General features: G+C 42.4%; 1 protein-coding gene across 1 annotated transcript; it reads right to left on the reverse strand.

Annotated features, from left to right (window-relative positions):
- Positions 1-152: 152 nt before the first annotated feature.
- AGA (aspartylglucosaminidase) lies at positions 153-21,180 on the reverse strand. Its single transcript, XM_075265851.1, has 9 exons — positions 21,025-21,180; positions 19,619-19,772; positions 17,438-17,550; positions 15,746-15,858; positions 11,094-11,211; positions 9,710-9,785; positions 8,541-8,648; positions 8,018-8,151; positions 153-322 (listed from the first exon to the last, which is right to left on the reverse strand). The coding sequence occupies exons 1-9, from the start codon at positions 21,143-21,145 to the stop codon at positions 222-224; spliced, it is 1,038 nt and encodes a 345-aa protein (XP_075121952.1). The 5' UTR covers positions 21,146-21,180; the 3' UTR covers positions 153-221.
- Between the last annotated feature and the right edge of the window lie 256 nt (positions 21,181-21,436).

Raw genomic sequence — 21,436 nt, forward strand, 5'->3', positions numbered from 1 at the left:
GCTTGAAACACTGGTTACATAAACCACTTATGTTCTGCACCCTGGAATATGTGGTTCCTTTGTTTTAGATATTATACTTCTGTTAATGATGTAATCGTATGTCCTATACTGCTTAACATAACTTATAGCAATATGGAAAAAAGGAGCCAATATAGTAATATTTATTTTATTTGACTTCTAATGATCTAGCATTTGCTTCCAGTAATCGGTTCCAGGTACAGCTACTGACAGTCTACCACCTCTTCCAACGGCTGAGACCGACCAGGCTTAAAAACAGAGTAGTGAAACTGAGTGAACCCTGGAGCTTTACTGCAGGCAGCACCTATGGATGAAAAAAAAAATAAAATTATCTAGTCAATTTTATTTTTTTTAAAGATGAAATAAGTAACATGTCAAAAACCTAGTAGAATGATAGAAAATGTATTCACCAACATTTGTAAAATAAGTGACTTGTTCCATGAAATGACCTTACAGCATGAAACGCGCTGCATGCCAATAAAGTACAACTTAAAAACTATTCCTGTAACTTAAAACAGAAAAAAAAAAAAAAAGTATGGTATCTTAATGATTAAAGAGTAACGAGCTTCTCAGAGTCTAATCTCGCATACACAAATCTGTGGGAAGTAAAAGATCAAAGTATAAAATAAGCAGTCTAAGCTAATAAGTCTTATTGATCGGTAAATTGTACTCTCTGCTAAACTAAACCGTACTAATGAGACATCCCGCACAATGACTGATCTCTCATTGCTTTGATGTTTCGGGCCTTTCTATATATTTATGCAAAACAAAGCTTGATTTAAACACGCCACACTCCATCATTACACCGGGCAATTTGTAGTAGGGATTGCGGAAGATTTGACGCGAACTTGTTCAACAGAGGGCTTTGCTGAACGGGACTTGAATTCAACTTTGCCTCCTTTTTGAGATTCCATTTTTCGGTCACATCAAGGTGGACCTGTATGTTGCAGGTGTAACTAGAATAGTGATACTGATCTATAACCAATATTGAGTAATTACAATATGCAGAAAGTCCAAAGGGTGGTTGTCCGTGCCCTCAGTACTATGGCCTGTAGGGAGGAAAGTCCTATCAGTGGATAGGGTGGAGGAAATCAGACTCAAAAGTTCACAATAAACTTAATTGAAAGATGAAATATCATCTGCCATCAAATACTAGAAAACAGTCCAAAGTACCAAGTCCTTTCCTGTATATAATGGGGCTGAATCTGCTGACAAATCTATTTTTAAAGGCAGAGCTGTAGCCATTACACAGGGCAAAGGGTCAGTTCCCTGCCCTTACTCTATATCTAAATACAACTATCACCCCCAACTACACCCTTGTTTAAAGGGGTCTAACAATTAGAAAAATACACCCCCCCTTCCCCCTAGAAACCATGCCATGGATTGTATCTGGTATTGCTGCTCAACTCCATTGAAGTGAATTCGGAACGGCAATACCTGGCACAGTCTGTGGCACGGTTTGTGAAAGAAAGCTTTTTTTTTTTTTTTTTTTTTTTTTCCCCTTAAAAAAACAGCCATGTGCGATCTTTATTTAATCGGCCTGATCACGGATTAGCTTTATAATTATCTATGATGCTCAGAATTCGTGCACCCCAGGGATATACTGGTCTATAGTGATTACAATACAGTATATGCCTGGGAGGCAGAAACTCAGCAGCATATATAACTACACTGTCTACCAATAACCTGTGGTAGAATAGAAAAACATTATTTATTCATATTGAATAGTTGGTAGACCCCAGCAGATGCTTCCTTACAGATGGAATTGAGTGACACAATACTCCTGGATGCCTGGTGAAACTCCTGGTGTATGTGAGCCATTGGTTGGGTGCGGTTTCTCTGGCCAGCACTCGTCGGTCTCTAACTCTCAGGGGTCTGCCGACTCCGGGCACATTCTTACAATCACCGTTCACTTTCCACTTCGTAATCACATAGGCCACTGTCGATTTTGGGTAATTCAGTTCACTTGCTATGTCTCTTAAGGATCAATCATTTCTGTGGTACCCCACAATTACCCCTTTCTCGAAATCAGACAACTCTGCACTTCGTGGCATCTTGCATGTGACTAACGCCAATGCCGTTCCCTACTTACTGGTGGAAGGCGTGACGTACATCACGACCGCAGATATCTTCATTTGCATAGATGTCCAAATACTTATTGGTAGACAGTGTATAACGCTAGGGGGCAGTGTCCCGGCATACTATTCAGGCCAGTAACTAAGTCTCGCACACAGATATAGTTTCGCAGATGGAACACAATGGGCTTCATGGGAGGGATATTTTAAGATGATTTTTATTTATTTTTTAATATTCTGGTTATATTACAAAGAAAACATGACAAAGCTAATGAGTAGACTTAGAGGGCTTCACACAAAAATGCTAAATAACCTATAAGCCATGAGGTTGTAAGGCATTAAGCCTCATAATCCAGGACAACTCACATTGAAGTAACTTATGCTTCAGTGATGATCTGCAGTGATTTTCTTTAATATCTGCCAGAATCCAAATATTATTAATCTTATTTTAATAAAGTAAAACTGTATTTTCTAACACCTGAACTACAAGCAACTGACAATAAGGCAGTAGATCTTGTAATTTACATAACCACTTTCTTGTGCTATTCCGTATTCGAGGCAAGAAATCCACTTACGTTATAGCGGCAGCTAGTAATAAATACTTAGCATTTGCAGTTAGAAGTCTGGTTAAAAGTTGGGTACATTATCAATAGGCCTTTACTTTTCGATTTTACCTGCTTTTATTTTTGTGGGAAATGGCAGCAGAAAACTACTACTATCTGAATGGACAACATCAGTAAGTTATGTTTGCCCAGTAGATTGTACCCTGTACAAAACCTGGCACTGATCATTTGTAACTTGAAAATGTCATTTCGGACATTTAATAGCTGCTCCGCGGCGGATTCTGACACAGTTGGAATTTTCTTAACCCCCACCATTCCCAAGCAAGCAATGCTGTAAGTTTTGGTGTCTGATATGCTGATATACTTTTATATGTATTCTAGGGAAAGGAGGTGAACTTTTATTTATTTTATTTTTTATTATATTTTTTTTAAGTGTTTTTTTTTTTTTTTACTATTTTAATATCCCCCGCCTAGGGGGCTTGAACCTGCAATCATTTGATTGCAAGTCCCATAGACGGCAATACAAGTGTATTGCCGTCTATGGGAGATTCTATACATTACTATCGCGGAGGGTCATAGACCAGCCGTGATAGTAATATATATCTATGACAGGCCTGGGAGCCTTCATTAGGCTCCCGGCTGTCATCGGAACAGGTCGGCTCCTGCGGCCTCGCCGTGCAGGAGCCGGCCTGCATCACTAAAGGTATGAGGCCGGGGGGGGGGGGGGGGGCTAACTGACTGTCGGGACCTGGGGAGGAGCAGTGGGTTTGCAGCATGGCCGCGCTACTGCCACCGCTGGTTTTCTTCAGTAGCGCGGCAATCTGCAGGCCCCGGCAGCTAAGACAGTCCCCGGCATCTGCTGTAATAGACCGGCGGATGCCGGGGAGTGTCTTAGCTGCCGGGGCCTGCAGATTGTCACACTCCTGCCGCTGAAGAAAACCAGCGGTGGCAGTAGCGCGGCAATCTGCAGGCCCCGGCAGCTAAGACACTCCCCGGCATCCGCCGGTCTATTACAGCAGATGCCGGGGACTGTCTTAGCTGCCGGGGCCTGCAGATTGCCGCACTACTGCCGCTGAAGAAAACCAGCGGTGGCAGTAGCGCGGCCATGCTGCAAACCCACTCCTCCACCCACATTCAGACTATAAGACGCACCCTCATTTTCCTCTGAAATTTGGGGGAAAAAAAGTGCGTCTTATAGTCCGAAATATACGGTACATTGCTTGCTCAGGAATGGTGGGAGCTATAAAGAAAAAATTCTAACTGTGCAGGAATAAATGTAACAGTACCTATTAAAGGAAGAATAGAGTTGGGGGATGTGGTAAAATGTTTATAAGACAGGGGTCCTCAAACTACGGCCCGCGGGTCACATGTGGCCAAGGACATTTGTCTGGCATGTGACCCGCGCGCTGTCGCCCAGATCACTAACAGGGAATCCAGTACAGGATTCCCCATTAGTGATCTTTTGCCGATTTGAGTTGTATGTGCAAATGCCACGGCCTACACTGACTGCAGAGTGTGACCTCTGCTACCTGTGATCTGAAGGAGGATGTGCGGTGGCTCTTCATGGTCAAGTATAAATAAGAGTGAGTGTGTGTGTGTCTGTGTAAGCACGTATGTGTACTGAGGAGCATATAATACTGTGGGGGAGGGGCTGCTGTGGAGCATATAATACTGGGGGGGGGGGGGGCTGCTGTGGAGCATATAATCAAATTTTTTTCAACCTCAGAACATGGTGTCCCCAGACAAGTCGTTTATTTATATATATATAATAATATATTATATATATTATATATATATAATTTTTAAATGAGGTTTTAATCAGTAAAAAAGTGGTAAAACATAATAAATCTAATATCTTTTGACATAATCTTAATGACAGGTGGACAAAGTTACCATGTCATTATTAATAAAGAGCGAACGCTGTAAAAACAAAATCAAAAAGATTATGATCGCATTGTAGGTTTTCAGATGAAGTTCCCAAAAATGTTAATGAAAGCTTAATCAATATATGTAACCCAAAATGGTGCCAAATAAAAGTACAACGTATCACACAAAGAATAAGCCCTCACATAGCTATGTCGATGTAAAAATAAAAAAGTTAGGACTTTTGGAAGGGCGATAATTGAAAATATGAGAATTAACCCTCAAACTACTCTGTATCTTTTAAGGGTTAAGAATAGAGTATAGGCTCCTCACCACTGGGACCTCTACAATAACTAGAATGGGGATCCCAAGTGTCCGTGCAGTGAAGAGGAGTCAGAATGGAAGGATAGTTGTGCTGGGAAAGGAGTTTGCTGCTCACATAGGAACTCTCTGGAATAAGAGGAGGAGGGGAGGGGAGAATGGCAGCATGACGGTGCAGGAACATGAGGCAGCTATGTGGGTTGGAAGGGGTACAGGAAGAAGTATCAAGGTGGATAGTTGGAACTGGCAAACCCTAACAAGTTTGACAAATTGGCCGATGGGATGTATTCCTCTGGGCAATTTCATATTCCACTATGAAGGGGAATGACAGGTGCTAAGAGTGGAACAGACACCACAATCTCTCACAAAGACTGCAAAACAGTGTATGATCATACTGAAGCGCGTTTGACACATCGTGGATTGGGTTTATATATTATTGAAGGTCTTTGGAAGAAATAAAGGATTGTTCTTAAGAAGGATTTCAGGGAGTTAGGTTGTATGCTGAAGACTAGGACCTGTAAAGTAGTATTTTCTGAGATACAACTTGTACCACATGCCACACCAGAGATACAGAAAGATATTTGGTAGAGAACAAGATAATCCAGACAGAGAATCAGGAGTTTAGTAATGTAACGGAGGGAGGGGTGAGCCAGAAGTCTCACTAATAAGATAGAGGTATAAGAAATGATACTACTGGAAGAGGAATGTGACATAGTGGAGATAACATGAGACATTCATTTGACTGTTCATTTACAGGGCCTATTAAGTAAGAGCATGTAAATAGTAAATGGGAAGGTGTTTGCTTGAATGTAAAATCCTGGAATAACCCGATACTGTATGATGACGTCTCTGAGAAATATGAATAAATGGAGTATGGGTAAAAAATATGCAAATCTATTCTGCAGGATGTAATTAGGAGAACAGTGCCTCTGTATGCTGCCCTCTAGAGGACAGCCCCCTTAACATCATGCATGACTCAGTTAATAAGCCTACTAACATGATGCGGGGTTTATCATGTTAGTAGGATTATTAACTAAGTCATGCATGATGTTAAGGAGGCTGCCCTCTAGAGGGCAGCATACAGAGGCACTGTTCTCCTAATTACATCCTGGAGAATAAATTTGCATATTTTTCACCCAGAATCCCTAGTGGAGCAGGAATGACTTGTAAGTCTCCGTACGCCTATGTAGGCACACACACTCCCTAATGTGTATGATTATTCCGTAAATGGAGTATCTACATTATGGGTGGAAACAAGGAGAGGGGTAAAGAATGATAAGGGTTTGAAACAAATCCAAATGCAGAATGGAAGAAGCAGAAAACATACTGACAAGGCAAATAGTTGAGACAGCAAAACATAATGAAGGTCCAACAAAGGTAACAAGTTTTTTTTGTCAGTAGCAAGAAACAATTACCTTTCACAACTAGTGCAGGAAGGGAGAGGAGAGGATCTTTAAGATAAATTTGATGAACAGACCTGGCAGATTTTCAAAAGTAGAGGCCAGGGGTCATCTAGGTAATAGTGACCACAAAATAATAAGTTTTCATCTATCTTTTAATAGGATTTTTAGTTGACAGGCTACAAAACCGCAAAACGTCAAGAAGGTCAATTTTCGCCGACTAGGAGGACGTTAATGGCCTAGATCGAGACAAAGTTCTCAAAAGCAAAAGTACACAAACTAAATGGGACATTTTCAAAAACCTCTTACTAGAAAGTGTGAAAACTTTTTTGGGAATAAACAAAAAAAAAAAAGTTAAGGCGTACAATAAATTATAGAAACTAACACAAGACGGTAGTGACATGGCATTATTATCAAGCAAAAAATAAAGCATGTAAAAGGCAAATAACGATATAAAGAATAATTGCCAGGTAAAGTAAAAACAATCAAAAGTTATTCTTTTGTAACAAAAGTAATAAACTAAAAACATAACGGATATAATGGTGGAGGAGGTAACAACAGTTCTATTAAAGGGATCCGATCATTAAAACTCATTTTTTTCTGCCTACCACGTAGGAATAGCCTTAAGAGGCTATTCTTCTCCTACCTTTAGATGTCTTCTCCGCGCTGCCGTCCGGTATATAATCTGGTTTTCATCGGTATGCAAATGAGTTCTCTTGCAGCACTGCGGGTAGTCCCCAGCACTCAAACAGCACTGGGGGGCGTCCCCAATGCTCTGAGAGAACTCCCCAGCGCTGCCTCCATCTTTTTCAGGAACAGCCTCTCTTCGCGTCTTCTTCCGGCACTGGCTTCAAACTTCTAGGCCTTGGGCAAAGCCGACTGCGCATGCCCGCCGGCCACAAGAGAATGGCTGCTTATACAGTATTGTAAGCGGACATTTTCTTGTGGCTGCCCGAGGCCTAGAAGTTTGAAGACACTGCCGGAAAAAGACCTGTTCCTGAAGATGGAGGCAGCATTGGAGAGTTATTTTGCAGCATTGGGGCCGCCCCCAATGCTGTTTAAACGCCCCAGTGCTGCGAGAGAACTCATTTGCATACCGACGAAAACCTGATTATATACCGAATGGCTGCGTGGAGAAGACATCTAAAGGTAGGAGAAGAATAGCCTTTTTTAAGGCTAATCCTACGTGGTAGGCAGAAAAAAATGAGTTTTAATGATAGGATCCCTATAAACATCTACTCTACTGTATGTACACAAGGAAATTCTATAACAGATAACATGATAAGGAATAATGTGAATTTTCTGTTATATGTCACCTGTGTATAACCTGGTGAGAAATAGATCACGGTTGGGAACCAGGGTAGTTGTTAATAGTAAATACTCAGATTGGATAACAGTCTCCAATGGGGTGCCACAGGGGTCAATATTGGGCCCATAATTGTTTTTAATATCTTTATTAACACCTTGTGCATCACCTCTGATTCAAATCCATCTACTGAAGGAGACAACAAAATACAGCGCTTACCTGTTTCTATCAGCCGCACAGACCGTGACTAGAGCGTCAGAGCGCAAGCTCAGATACTGCTGCATACAAAAACCTCCATACTGTGGTTGTACAGAGAGGAGGGAATTGGGGCTTAGGACTCTCGTACTGGTGATCGGCAGGAGTCTAATCTATCATCTTTTCAGTCCGCTGTCCCGACCCAATTCATCCTAGATTAAGGTCACCTATTTACTTAAATTGTATCTAATTTAATACAAATAAACATAAACTTACCATAACTTCCTGTCCTGTTGGCACAGATGATGGCCCCAAAAAAGACTGGGACATGTTTCTGAATCTTAGCAATAGCCTTCTGACATGCAGCGGTGGGGTCTGCTCCCATCCTCATGTTCTCTACAGCTTGATAACTGAAAGAAATCAGTAAATAGTATTCACCGTTATACTAACAATCTACATAACTTATGGTCAAAGGCCAGAAAAAAAAAAAAGCTACGCTGTCATATCTTATATATATTAAAGCAATAGTTTAATATGTACACCTAAACCCTTTAGCACACAATTATATTAGAGAACCTTTCATGTCATGCACTAATGAAGTACTTTGCTTGCAGAATAAAACATTGAGTTATAATGTAATAATGCAGGAACACATTTTACATAAAAATCTGTACAATCCAGTGTAGGTATTTAGCACCATGATGTAATGCATGTAAACCATGCCTCGCTAAGCATTGCTAAGAGATGACATTTTATTCATGTAAGCTACCCAGAACACTATGGCTTGCATTCACATTACCTTGGTAAGAATCTCATCATGGTGTCCCCATCTCCAGTGGCTGCTGCTCCTCCAACTGAACTGTCCGCATAAGATCCGGCTCCAATCATTGGCGAGTCTCCCACCCGTCTAGACATGCAAATAAGCTATTATCACATAATACCTTCCTCAGTATCCCTGACAAGTTGATGTTCACACAGATGCACCCCAAAAACAGGGTGCTGCTACATGTCTGGTTGTGTGCCTCTTACTGACGCATTACATTCCAGCCATTTAATGCAGGTAAGTAATGAACAAGATGTTACTGAGCCTCAGAGAAAATATCTTGATAAAAATAACTCCTTGATAAAGGAAGATATTACAATATTGTGGTTCTGGTTCCTTTAGTGAAAGGATAACAAAAGCCATGCAGTTATTGTATTTACTTATGGCGTTTTAGACACTTAGGGGCATATCTACCTAGAATGACCCTCCATACCAGTCTTGGAGCTTATTCACATGACTGGTCATATAGTGACTCATTAATAAAGAAGTAGAACAAGCTCTATTTTTTTTTTTATCAATAGGCCTCTTGGGTCCATTTGTATGGACCTGATTCACCCACAGACGGACATACCCACAGGTATCCATTAAACATATGGCCAAGAATTGACTTGCCCATATGAGAAGAGTTTAAATATATTTGGTGCTTTTTACTGTAATGAAATATGGATTATGAAGTACATGCATCTTTGATTGTCCTTACATTAATATAATTGAGATTTTAAAAGTCCAGACCCAAATCAATTTTCCATATTGATGACCTATACACCAGCAATGTCATCAGTATCTGCTCTGTGTGGAAGTCTGAGATGTGGACTACACAGATCAGCTATTCAAGTAACAGAAGCAGCACAACAGCCCCACCCACTCTATAGTGGTGGTTCAAGAGAATTGCATCCCTGTTCCTATTTCTTGAATAGTAGAGTCTACGCTCTCCCTATCCACTGCTGTATGTTCTGGCAGCATAACAGCTGATCAGTGGGGGTGCCGGGTGTTGAACCACAACCACCACCAATTAGATACTGTTGATTCTCAAGATAGCTCATCTATATTTTTGCTTGGAAAACCATTAATATCTGGTTTGAGAAAAAAAAAAAAAAAAAGGCACTGCACATGCAATGGGTAACTATAGAAAAATATTCACTTACCCAGGGATTTTATGAGATGCTCCATTTGTGGAGGTTCCAGTGGCAACATTTCCACTTCCATCAACTGCGATCATTCCTGATTAACCGATATTCAAAACAAAAACACACTATAAATACTATACTTTATAAGAAAGAAGAGAAAGGGGATGAGCATGAGTGAAACCTTTCAGGTATTCCTGCAGCTATGAACAATGTTTAGTAGATGAAAATGCAGGTGATAATAACAAACTGAAATAAATCCTAAAGACATATGCTTGTTTCACCCCTGCTCTGCTCTGTCTGTCTCTATATCTAGCCTCACACATAGAACTCTATGGAGAAGGGAGGGGTGTACTAGGAGGCAGCTGCAAGCTTGTTAATAGATTATGTAGTGTGATAAAGTTTTATCTGGCAGATATATATTAGTATTAAGAGATCTGCCTCACTCAAAGTGTAGCAGCAGCGATTATGTGAGTGTCTTCTCCAGGAGTCTCTTCCTCTCCCTCCCCTCTTCATAGACATTTATGTTGAAATTAACTCAGCCTGAAAAGTGAGTAAAACATATTTCTTTAGTAAGATATATGATAAAGTTTCTTATAATCATATGTACTATTAATGTATGCAAAATTGTTTGTAAGTTTAGCTATGCCATAACTATATTAGGTAAAAATACAGATCAGGAGTGATTTTTATTTATTTATTTTTTTAATTAAAAAATAAACCCAAGAACAAGTGGGCATAATCTAAAATTAGATGTAAGAAGGCTCAGAAATAATGTGAGAAAATATTATCTTAATGTAAGGGTTACAAACGTCTAGCAGTTGTAGTTGGGAAATCTGCAGTAAGTGAATTTAAGCTTGCCTTGGATAAACACATGACTATGCGAAGATAAAATGGAAATAATATAGGGGCAACCTAGATGGAAGGTTTCTAAATAGTCCCCACTGTGGGACTATTAAAAGATTATCTTATCTTATATTAAAGAGGACCTTTCACCTCCTGGGGCACATGCGGTGTAATAAAGCGTACTATCGGCTTTCACGATCTGTGCCCCCCAGTGAAGAGCTATCGGTGCCGGTACCGTAGCTCTTCACTGTCAGAAGGGCGTTCCTGACTAACTGTCAGGAACACCCTTCCTCAGAGTAGTGTCTATTGCGCTATACTGTGAGAGGAGGCGTTCCCTCACCACTCTCACAGTACGGTGCTATAGATGCTGCTGTGAGGAAGGGCGTTCCTGACTGACTGTTAGGAACGTCCTTCTGACAGTGAAGAGCTACGGTACCGGCACCGATAGCTCTTCACTGTGGGCACAGAATGAGAAAGCTTTCTAGCGGTATATAAAATTGCAAGTGCCCCAGGAGGTGAAATGTTCTCTTGAAATACAATATTCACATCAAACACTTACCAATTGTATCATGGCTGTGCAAATCCACTTCTTTCTGTAAAGAGGATGTTTTTCCTTCTGGTAAACCTCTAACAGGTTTATAAGGGCCACAGGATTTTGCAGGATCTGGAGTCACATTCTACAAGCAAGATATAACAAGGTCCAGTCTTATGTTAAAAAGGACCTGTCACCACCTTCACCAGTTCTTACTATCTGTTAGTAGTTGGTGCTCCACCGATTCCAGTGCAGTTGGAATTATTTCTCTAGCCCACACCATTCCGGACCAATAAACGCAGGTGGATTTGGTGCCCGATGCGCTATTTCAGCTCTGCAGAAGGGCCACCCCTTGTCTGCTCCTGCCTGACAGCACAGATACTAGATGGTATATCCAACACCAAAAATAAGAGCGCAGATTGCTCAAGAATGGTGAGATCAGTGGAGCAGCAACTATAAAATGATGTAAAGAACTGGACTTGTTGTAGGTGGTGAAAGGTCTCCTTTAATGACACGTACATTATACTTGGTTAAATCTATACATTTTATATCCTCTTTTACAATGTGACATACAATCTGTGTGGTAATGCAGAATTATTTGGGGTCTGTAGCTGAACACAGATTTTTATACAGACTAGTATATAGCGGGTATATTATTTATGCTGTTTATACTGGCAGAGCATACAATAAGTGAAATGCCTATGCTTCTCCAGGATGTGCTTTATTCACTCACTTCTCCCCTCTCAAACATGGCGTCAAAGAGGGAGCAAAATAAACACGGAGCCCAGGAAAGGTGAGTAACACTGTTTTTTGTTGTTTGTTTGTTTGATCAGCTCCCCTATTCCTTTACTAATTATACTCTGGACCCTACGTCTGACCCATGTCAATGATCTGTCACAACCAAACCAGCTGTTTGTGGATCGTTTTCCTCTCCTTTTGGATTGGCTTTATTCTCAGACAATGGGGCGAATTTATTAATCCTGGTATATCGTATGCCAGTCTTAAAGGGATTCTATCATTAAAAATCAAATTTTTTCTCGATCACAAGTAGGAATAGCCTTAAGAAAGGCCATTCTTCTCCTACCTTTAGAAGTCTTCTCCGTGCCACCGTTCGGTAGAAATCCTGGTTTTCGCCTGTATGCAAATGAGTTCTCTTGCAGCACTGGGGACATTTCCAACGCTGTGAGAGAAATCTCCAGCACCACCTCCATCTTCTTCAGGAACACCCTTTTGCATGTCTTCTTCCAGAGCTAGGTTCAAAATTCTACGCTTGTGCAGTCGGTTCTGCCGTCGGGCCTTGGGCAGAGCCAACTGCGTATGCCCGCCTGGTGTAAGTGGCCATTTTCTTGTGGCCGCTTACACAGTAAGCTAGGGTAAGCGGCCACAAAAAGATGGCCGCGCGCAAGTGCAGTCAGTTCTGCCCGAGTCCCCATGGCAGAGCCAACTGCGCATGCATAGAAGTTTGAATCCAGCTCCGGAAGAAGATGGAGGCGGCGCTGGAGAGTTCTCTCGCAGCATTGGGGATGCCCCCAGTGCTGTATGAGCGCTGGGGACCGCCCCCAGTGCTGCGAGAGAACTCATTTGCATACAGACAAAAAACAGGATTTCTACCGAACAGCAGTGCGGAAAAAACATCTAAAGGTAGGAGAACAATAGCCATTAAGGCCAATAAGGCCATTCCTACGTGTGATTGAGAAAAAAAATGTGATTTAAATGATAGGATCCCTTTAATAAAAGCCCCAAATGTTGCATAGAATGGGAGATTTAAGAAGAAGCCACAGCCTGTTCATAAATCTGTCAGACGCCACTGCATCAGAATGGAAAACACCGTCGGTTAGGAATTGGCGTAGATTTCCATTCTAACTTGCACCAAAAAACTGACATGAGTTATAATAAACCTGCCCTGCTCCGATCACATTTGCACAAGAAAGGGCTTTGCACCAAACTTGTGTCTCAATATCATCCCTCTATGCAAGAAAACTGGCATAGAGGAAATAATGAATTCCCTTTCCCCCACCCAAATGTCTTTAGGTTTTACAGAAAACCAAGCCTTGATCTACTGAGCGTGCAAACATACAAGGCAAAGTCACAAGGGCCAACTAAATAAACATCTTGTAGGGCAAAAATAACTTACTATAGTGACTCCTGACAAATTCCTGTTCTGCAATTGTCAGTTTTTCTAAAGAAAAAAAGTTGACTCTCCCATTCTCTATACCCATGTGGTTTGCATACAATGCATACATTATATTCACATTCTGCGAGTTACATTGATAACCAGTGCCACGTACAATAAAATATATCTTATCTCTATATCCCTTGCTATCGCTAAGTATATTTTATCAGAAAGCTTATAAGAAAACTTTTTCGTCCTTGATTAAATGCAATTTCCTTCCATCTGTATTATACAAGGCTGATACCATATTTCACTCTGCATGACAAGCTGTAATCTATCAAGCGAGATTTATTTCATCAGACTTGTCATGCAGTTTTGTTGCCCAAAGAGCTCAACCCCTGGAAGTTGATTTCTAAGTTTTATAATAGCAATTTATTCTGATGTGGTACAGATTCATTTACAACCTAAAATACTGCAACAATGTCTGAAACCGTTGTATGCAATATTGGAAGTAAACCTTTAATATTAAAACTACATTTGTTTACTGCACCAGCTAGTACACTTGCTTCTAGCTATTTATGTTGGGGGGGGGGGGGGGGGTCACAGGACGTTCTCTAGCCATTATAAACCGGAGTGCCTGTTAACATGGCATTTGTCATGTCCTCTTGAGGAGGACCTTTCATGTCCTCGGGTACATGTGGTTTTATATACTGCTAGAAAGCAGACAGTGCGCTTTGCCTTATGTACCCCGGGTGAAGAGCTATCGGTGCTGTTACCGATATCTCTTCAGTGTCAGAAGGGCGTTTCTGACAGTATGAAGAATGCCCCTCCTGACCATAGAGCCCATAGCGCTGTACTGTCAGAGGGGTCGTTCCTTACCGCCCAGCCATAACTGTGAGCAGTGAGGAAAGCCCTCCCCCAGTACTAGTCTATGGACGAGTACTCTCAGGAGTGGGGGGGCCTTCCTCACCACTCAGCATCATCGCTGGGCGGTAAGGAACGCCCCCTCTGACAGTACAGCGCTATGGACAGACTCTCATGAGGGGCGTTCCTCACAGACCATCAGAAACGCCCTTCTGACACTGAAGAGCTATCGTTAATCGGGACAACAGCTCTTCACCAGGGACACATAACAGGAAAGCAGATCTGCGAGTTCACTGAATTCGGCTTTCTAGTGGTATATAAAACCACATGTGGCCAAGGACATAAAAGATCCTCTTTAAAGGTATTCAAGAATGTATATCAGACACTAGAAAATTTCATGCAAGGAATTATTTTATTCAATGTTGTAGATGTAGAATATGCAATCCACAAAAATGGGTAAAAACGTTTTTCGGTCCAACCATGGACCTTCATCAGACCCGAATTGCCTTAGTAGGAAAAAAACCAAAGATGAGGGCAGAGCACCAGGAGAGGAATGAACAATGTCATCGCCAAAGTATGGCAGCATTAACTGATCCTGAAAGGCAGCTCAATTAATTATTTCTATTGTTTGCATCCCACCATCCTGTCACATACTGCCATTGGCTAAAGGATTGGCATGAGCCTCATGTTTTTTTTTTTTGCCTTCCTCTGGATCAACACTGTAGGGGACTTTAGGGTTACAGGTTGAACTTGATGGACCAACCTCATAACTATGGCATTAACTGTACACTATCCAGTCAGGATAGCAGATACGCACATGACTGAAACCAAAATTCAGTGGCATGGTGTGGCCTCACCCAGTCGTGTAGCCATCAAAATTTAGTCTTTTCTCAGACATTTACCCATTTTTCCTGCTTTTACCACATCAACTCCAAAAACTGATTATTCAGTTGCTACCTAATGCATTTGAGAGGCGTCATTGTAAGGGGGCATGCACACTAGTGTCTGCTGTCCTCCCAGCTGTTTCCATCCCAATCCCTGGACAACCTTTATAGGGAGACAGCTTGCCGGCGGTCATTTTTAAAACCCATTCATTTGAATGGGTTCTTAAAGCAATCCGCCGGTGTCCAAATGCAGCCTCTACGCGGGGAAACAGGTTTTTTTTGACGAACACAAAGTCCTGCATGTCCGTCTTTGTGTCCATGCAAAAAAAAAAAAAAAAAAAAAAAACCGGACAACACGCTTTCTCCGCGGAGAGTCTGCATATGGACACCGACTGTTTGCTATAAGAACCCATTCAAATGGGTTTTGAAATGGACCGCCAGAAAGCCATCCCTAGCTAGTTTCTCTGGAGTTTAGTATGGAAACCACTTGCGGACAGCAGACGCTGATGTGAACGCCCCCTAACAAGATAATCAATTCACTTTACCTGTCGGTGGTTTTAAAGTTATGACTGATCGGTGTATATATAGTATACATTTATAGGTTATCAAAAAGATAGTAGAATCACAATCTAAAAAAACAAAAAACAAACAAACAAAACATGGTGCTAGTCTCCAGGGGAATACTGAAAGGGTGTCCAGATGCAAATACTGCATAGGTGAATACAAGATCCACTTAATCATTTATTTTTTACTTTACACCGGATTGCTGCTTCTTATCTTATTTTTACATATATATGTATACCACAGATATTACTTACCTTCCAGAAGTTTGGCTGACACTGCTGAGTGAGCCATTTAGAGTAAATGGAGAATGATCTGTTGGTGGTTAAGTCTTCACACACAAAACCCATACTCTCAGCAAACAAGGAAGCTAAAAGTGATATATTTATAAGTTACAGTCTGACTTTAATTGTTATTATCCTGCATTTCTTACCGCCTCATAAACCGGATGTTCACATTACACTTTAGAAAGTAAAATTCAAATCCATTTCTAACACTCAAGACAGCACTTTATAGAGCCACAAAATGTGTCGGCTAACATCAGTGCAAACCTCTGTCACATTCATAATGGTGACATAGACCTTGGAACAGGGCAGAAGAGGAGATGCTAATAACTCCACTATTATGTTTCCAAATATCAGTGACCTTACAAGAATGCTCAGCCTGTCTTCCTTGCATTGCTACCTAATAAATTTGCATATGTCCTAGAGACAATACAATGGAAATAAAACTGAAAAAAAACAGAAGTCATGCCTTCTAGTGCTGGATCGGAAACAAACGCTGTGGTTAATATGACTGTACTCGCTGCTGTAAAAAGAAAGGGCAGAAAACACAAAAAGGAGCTTTTGCATAGCCCAACGTGGGGACTGACTAACACAAATCGATTATAGAACTTTTCAATCAGCGTTTGAGTCTTTTAGTCTAGGGCTATACAGCAACTTCATTTGCAGGAAGGATTCAGGGGACTTTGCTTCCTAGTTTTCTGATTCCTTGCCGAGAGACCACCATATAGGTGTGTGGAGACTTATTAAGCCTTTAGCACTCCACTTCGCAAGGGACCATGGGAAGAATATGCAAATCTGTCTTCCATGATGTAATTAGGAAGTCAGCTGCTGCTTCAGTGTTGCAAACCAATAGAGGGCGCTTCCTGGAATGTGCACGCCTGTCTTCCCTGATGTAATTAGGAAGACAGGATTTCAGTGAAAAAACCCAATAAAGGTTTGCGCCCCTCCTCTTGGAAGGTCGAGCATGATGCTAAAGGGAGCTTATTCTTCCCATGGTCCCTTGCGAAGTGGAATGCTAAAGGCTTAACAAGTCTCCACACACCTATATGGTGGTCTCTCCCCAAGGAGTGACAATATCCCCTTAACCCTGTCTAAGCCTCTCACCTCTACTATGTTATAGTCTTTTCTACATCGGGCTGACGAGATGCAAGTACATCGAAACGGCTGTCCTCGGTTGAGAGACTATACCTGGTAATAATCCCAGCATCATTGCAAAACAAAGGCCTCTTGGAAGGTCGAGCATGATGCTAAAGGGAGCAAACCTTTATTGGGTTTTTACACTGAAATCCTGTCTTCCTAATTACATCAGGGAAGACAGGCTTGCACATTCCAGTGAGCGCCCTCTATTGGTTTGCAACACTGAAGCAGCAGCTCACTTCCTAATTACATCATGGAAGACAGATTTGCATATTCTTCCCATAGTTTTCTGATTGTTACTCAGACCCCAGCAATCTAACACGTATGCCCTATCCCTTATGGGATTTTTGTTGAGCAGCAAATGGTATTAAAAAAATAAAAATAAGTAAATAAAATCTTTACTCTCCACTTCATCGGTTTTTATGAAAACAATTGTTAATTCACACAGAACATAAGGAAGTCTTTTTTTAATAAATGAGATGAAATGAAAGGTGAACACAAACACTACAGCCGTTCAGATCTACATACCAGATTCCCCCACTAGAAAGGTGTGCTTTGTGTGCTCCATGACAGCTCTGGCCACACCAATGGCGTTTTTTATCCTTCGAAGATTGGCTACTGCACCAACTTCCATTGTGTTGCTGAAATACAGAAGATACAGATACATATAACCAGGTACATATATTTCTACTAACTAGGCCTTTGTGATGTATGTGGACTTCATGTGACTAGGTGGTAAATGTACATACGGTATACATAGTACGGTAGATATAAACACTTATCAACCATGACACCAAAACCACCTAATATTGTATAGGTTCTCCTTGTGCCACTAGAACAGCTCTGCCGAAGAAACGGCTCAATAAGATTCCTGAAGGTGCCCTGTGGTCTTAAAGATCGTAATCCCTCATGGGCAGGGTCTTTCTTCCACTGTATCAGTCACCTAGTTACAGTAGTTCATGTTTATTGTACGTGTGCCCTAGAATTAAATGGGTTATCCCACTTCCAAAAAAATAACTGCAAATACATCCACAGCAGTGCTAAATACTCAATGCTCCCTTGTACACCTTTTGCTTGGCTTTATTTTACTTGCTGCACCTTGATATTTACATGCTGTGAATCTGTGGACAGACTACATTTTTCATGGCTGCTCTCACATCGGATCCTGGAGAAGTGAGTAACAGTGTTTATTATGTTCCCTCACCTCCCCTGGGGCTCCGATTATTATACTCGGGAGTCTAAAAAGACCCCTTAGTATAATAATAGTTCATGGGTGTGCAACTGTGGGGCATAATAGTTGGGTGAGCAACTGCGGGGCATAACAGAGCTTGAAGGGTCCACTGTGATCCCTGTAACCTCTATTATGCCCCACAGTGGCCCCCTGCCACCTCTATTATGCCCCACAGTCTATAATGCCACTGTGGAGCATAATATAGGCTGCAGGGGCTGCTGTGGGAGATATATAGGGGTTGGGTGTGTGGAGAAGTGAGGAGTCAAAGACGTCTGTGTTGTAAAGTTTACAGAGTCAAGTCACAGCTGGCAGAAGTGGTCATGGCGGTCCAAAGGGAAGAAACAGGAAATGTGGGAAGACGTCTCCTGTGAGTATTACTGCACAAAATATTACTGCATTGTATTTATTGTAGTGTTACCGCTAGCACACCCAACCCCCCCGCTGCCTGAGGCAGACGATCAAAGGATGAACACTCCCCCCCCCCAGACTTTCGAGGGGGGGTGGGGGGGGGAGCTCCTTTGATCGTCCGCCCCAGGCGGCAGAGAGGCTAGGTTCACCACTGCCTGAGCTGTTCATAACTGACAAAAAGGATTCATTGATTCAAGTTCTTTTGCCAAATTCTGACTCTCTCATATACAAGATATAAAAGAATTATGGACATGCCAGCCCCTCTTTTACTATCAAATTAGTGGTGGTAATGTTTTAGCTTTTTAAGCAACTGTATCATTTGTCAATGGTGGCCAGATCATTGAGACACATTCTGTACCAATGGGATTCTGCATTCTTGTTTACTGAGAAAACAGAACTGTAATGATGGTCTAATACTGAGAACTACTGGTTGTTGCTGTGAAGTCTACCTGTAGATGGTAATAGAACAATGCAATATCAGTACAGAAGTGTTTTTGCCCCTAAAAAGTGCTGCAGTATGGAGGGACATCTTCATACGGTACACAAGGTACCCGCATAGCAGAAAAAAATCTTAAAAGACCCCGAGTGAACTGCTGTGCAGGCCTGAGCACGAGGTTCCTTGTATAAGAACCCTAAGGGTACAGCAATAAAGTGTAGAGTAACCTCAATAGAAACGTGACTTGTGTGGCTGTAGGGAAGGCCTGGTTCAAATCTGCGTTCGGTATTCTGTTCGGGGAGTACTTTTCGGGACCCCAATGAAAGCACATGGACCCCATAGACTATAATGGGGTCCGTATGTTTACCGCGCAGTGTCTGCACATATCATGTGGAGAGAAAAGTAGTTCTTTAAGTACTTTTCTCTCCACATGATTTGTGTGGACACCATGCGGTAAACACACGGACCCCATTATAGTCTATAGGGTCCGTGTGCTTTCATTACTCACCACTTTTTAATGCATTCGGTATTCCATTCTCAAAAGTACTCCCCAAACGGAATACTGAATGCAGATGTGAACCAGGCCTAAGAAAAAATACTGCAATGTGAAATCTGTAAATGAATAGATTGTTACCCATTCATGATCATTGCATCCAGTGTAGTTTCTCCAGATTCATCAGGGCTTCCTCCATATCCCACCGTGCCATCACACTGGTCAATTTCACACTGGGCACAGCCCTTCTCAACCGCATCCAATGGAGAGCCACCTCTCGCTAGCACTTTCCAAGCTAACAAGAAGAGAACAACCAAAGTCAATTCACACACAAAGCATAGGCAGGAATCACATGCTTTCTCCCTGATCTGCCAACAGTCTATAGCGGCTCATGCACCTTAGATGTACAGTATATAAGCTGAACCCATTGATTCTGACAGGCCCAGGTACCCATCTAATATATATGGGATCTCCTACTGCAGTTGTCAGGTTCGATAAGGACTGGGCTGGGGAGATAAATCGCTGTCAGAGGAATCTGTTCTCTCCCTGTTCACAGGTCTATGGAGGAGTAGGATGAGATCTGACATTGAGGACCTACAGTGTCCTGAGTACGGCCGCTCAGATTCCTTTCATGTGAATGGGAGCTTAGCTGCAGTAAGCGGACCCCGCCACTACACAGTGAACAGAACCTTATAGGTCTGGCTCTGTACACTGTATAGTACTATTATGGATTATTATGGTTATGGATATTCGACCCACTCCAGTCTGATATTGATGGTCTAAAGATGGGTAATAATAAATAATACAGCTGAATGAAGCCCCATGTTGCATAAAAGCCTAAACATAAACCACAAGTGGCCGTACACAGGGCTGGTATGGTGTGTGGACCTATTTATCAGTATATGAGATGGCATACTAGATGCCCAGACATGCAGTAAATGTTGTTTTTGCCATGTCTGTAGTCTGATAAATGACTGATGCCTATATAGTGGCGTATACTGCAGTCTAGTCAGACTGGTATATAACAGGTTTAACAAAACAAAGAAACCTGGTCAGATATCGGTCACTTTGCACAAACGACAAGTATTGCCAATGACTGCAACCTGCATGGCCAAACAAGAAACACAACATGTCCGAGGACTGTGTACTGAGATGTCACAAACACCGGCAGCAATAACTAGTCTGATCTGTAGATGGAGGAAACATAAATCACCATTATTCCATTGTTTGGCTACCTTAGACCCCTATAAGGACACTGTGCTTGGCAGAGCTCTTTACCCCTTTCCCTTTGTCGCACCCTACTGGTGGGACAGGGAGAGACACTGGTGTCATGTGACATATCAGAAGGCAGAATCTGGGTCACGAGACCACCAGCTGCCGGGTGCAGAATGTCCCCTCATATTATCGCGATACTTCGTGCCCCTGTATAGCAGCCTGCACCGCCTCTCCCACATCTCTATAGCCGTGGTCCCAGTACTCGGGGGGTCCTGCAGCGTGTGCGCGCCCGTCACAGACGACCCCCGGGGCTGCCGGCCCTCCCGCTTCACCTGCTTGTGTCGCGCTGTGGAAGGGCCATGTAGTGATGACCAGGGGCAGCTGGGGCTGCGAGTACACCGCGTACAGCTGAGCCGCCAACATGTACAGCACCGGGGAGCCGCCGCCCTCCATCTCCCTGCCGGAAATACAACAGTGTGGACGGCGCCGAGGGGAGGGCGGAAGACACAGCAATCTTATAGGGAAGCCGTGACTGCCCTGAGTACAGAGTCCGGCAGGAGCTGCCATTGTCAGCAGTCACCGCAGCCTGGACTGGGGACAAGCACCATGATGTGTACATGGCTGTGGGATGTGGTGGTGGATGCAGCAGGGCTCTTGTGGCGGGAATGTAATAAAGTCTGCCATAGTGCCTGCCGTAAGTGGGGCAGATACAGAGCCCTCACAACACAGGCACCCAGAGGAGAG

Source organism: Leptodactylus fuscus, chromosome 1 (assembly GCF_031893055.1).
Source record: "Leptodactylus fuscus isolate aLepFus1 chromosome 1, aLepFus1.hap2, whole genome shotgun sequence".
In the NCBI taxonomy this organism is placed as follows: Eukaryota; Metazoa; Chordata; class Amphibia; order Anura; family Leptodactylidae; genus Leptodactylus; species Leptodactylus fuscus.

What these genes read in the sequence shown, in the direction of transcription:
- AGA (XM_075265851.1), bottom strand. Translation starts at nt 21,145, where the DNA reads ATGGAGGGCGGCGGCTCCCCGGTGCTGTACATGTTGGCGGCTCAGCTG. An exon ending in CCACAGCGCGACACAAGCAG is followed by an intron (nt 19,773 to 21,024) that starts GTGAAGCGGGAG and finishes TCTTCTTGTTAG; the next exon opens with CTTGGAAAGTGCTAGCGAGA. An exon ending in CAACAGGACAGGAAGTTATG is followed by an intron (nt 323 to 8,017) that starts GTAAGTTTATGT and finishes TTTCATCCATAG; the next exon opens with GTGCTGCCTGCAGTAAAGCT.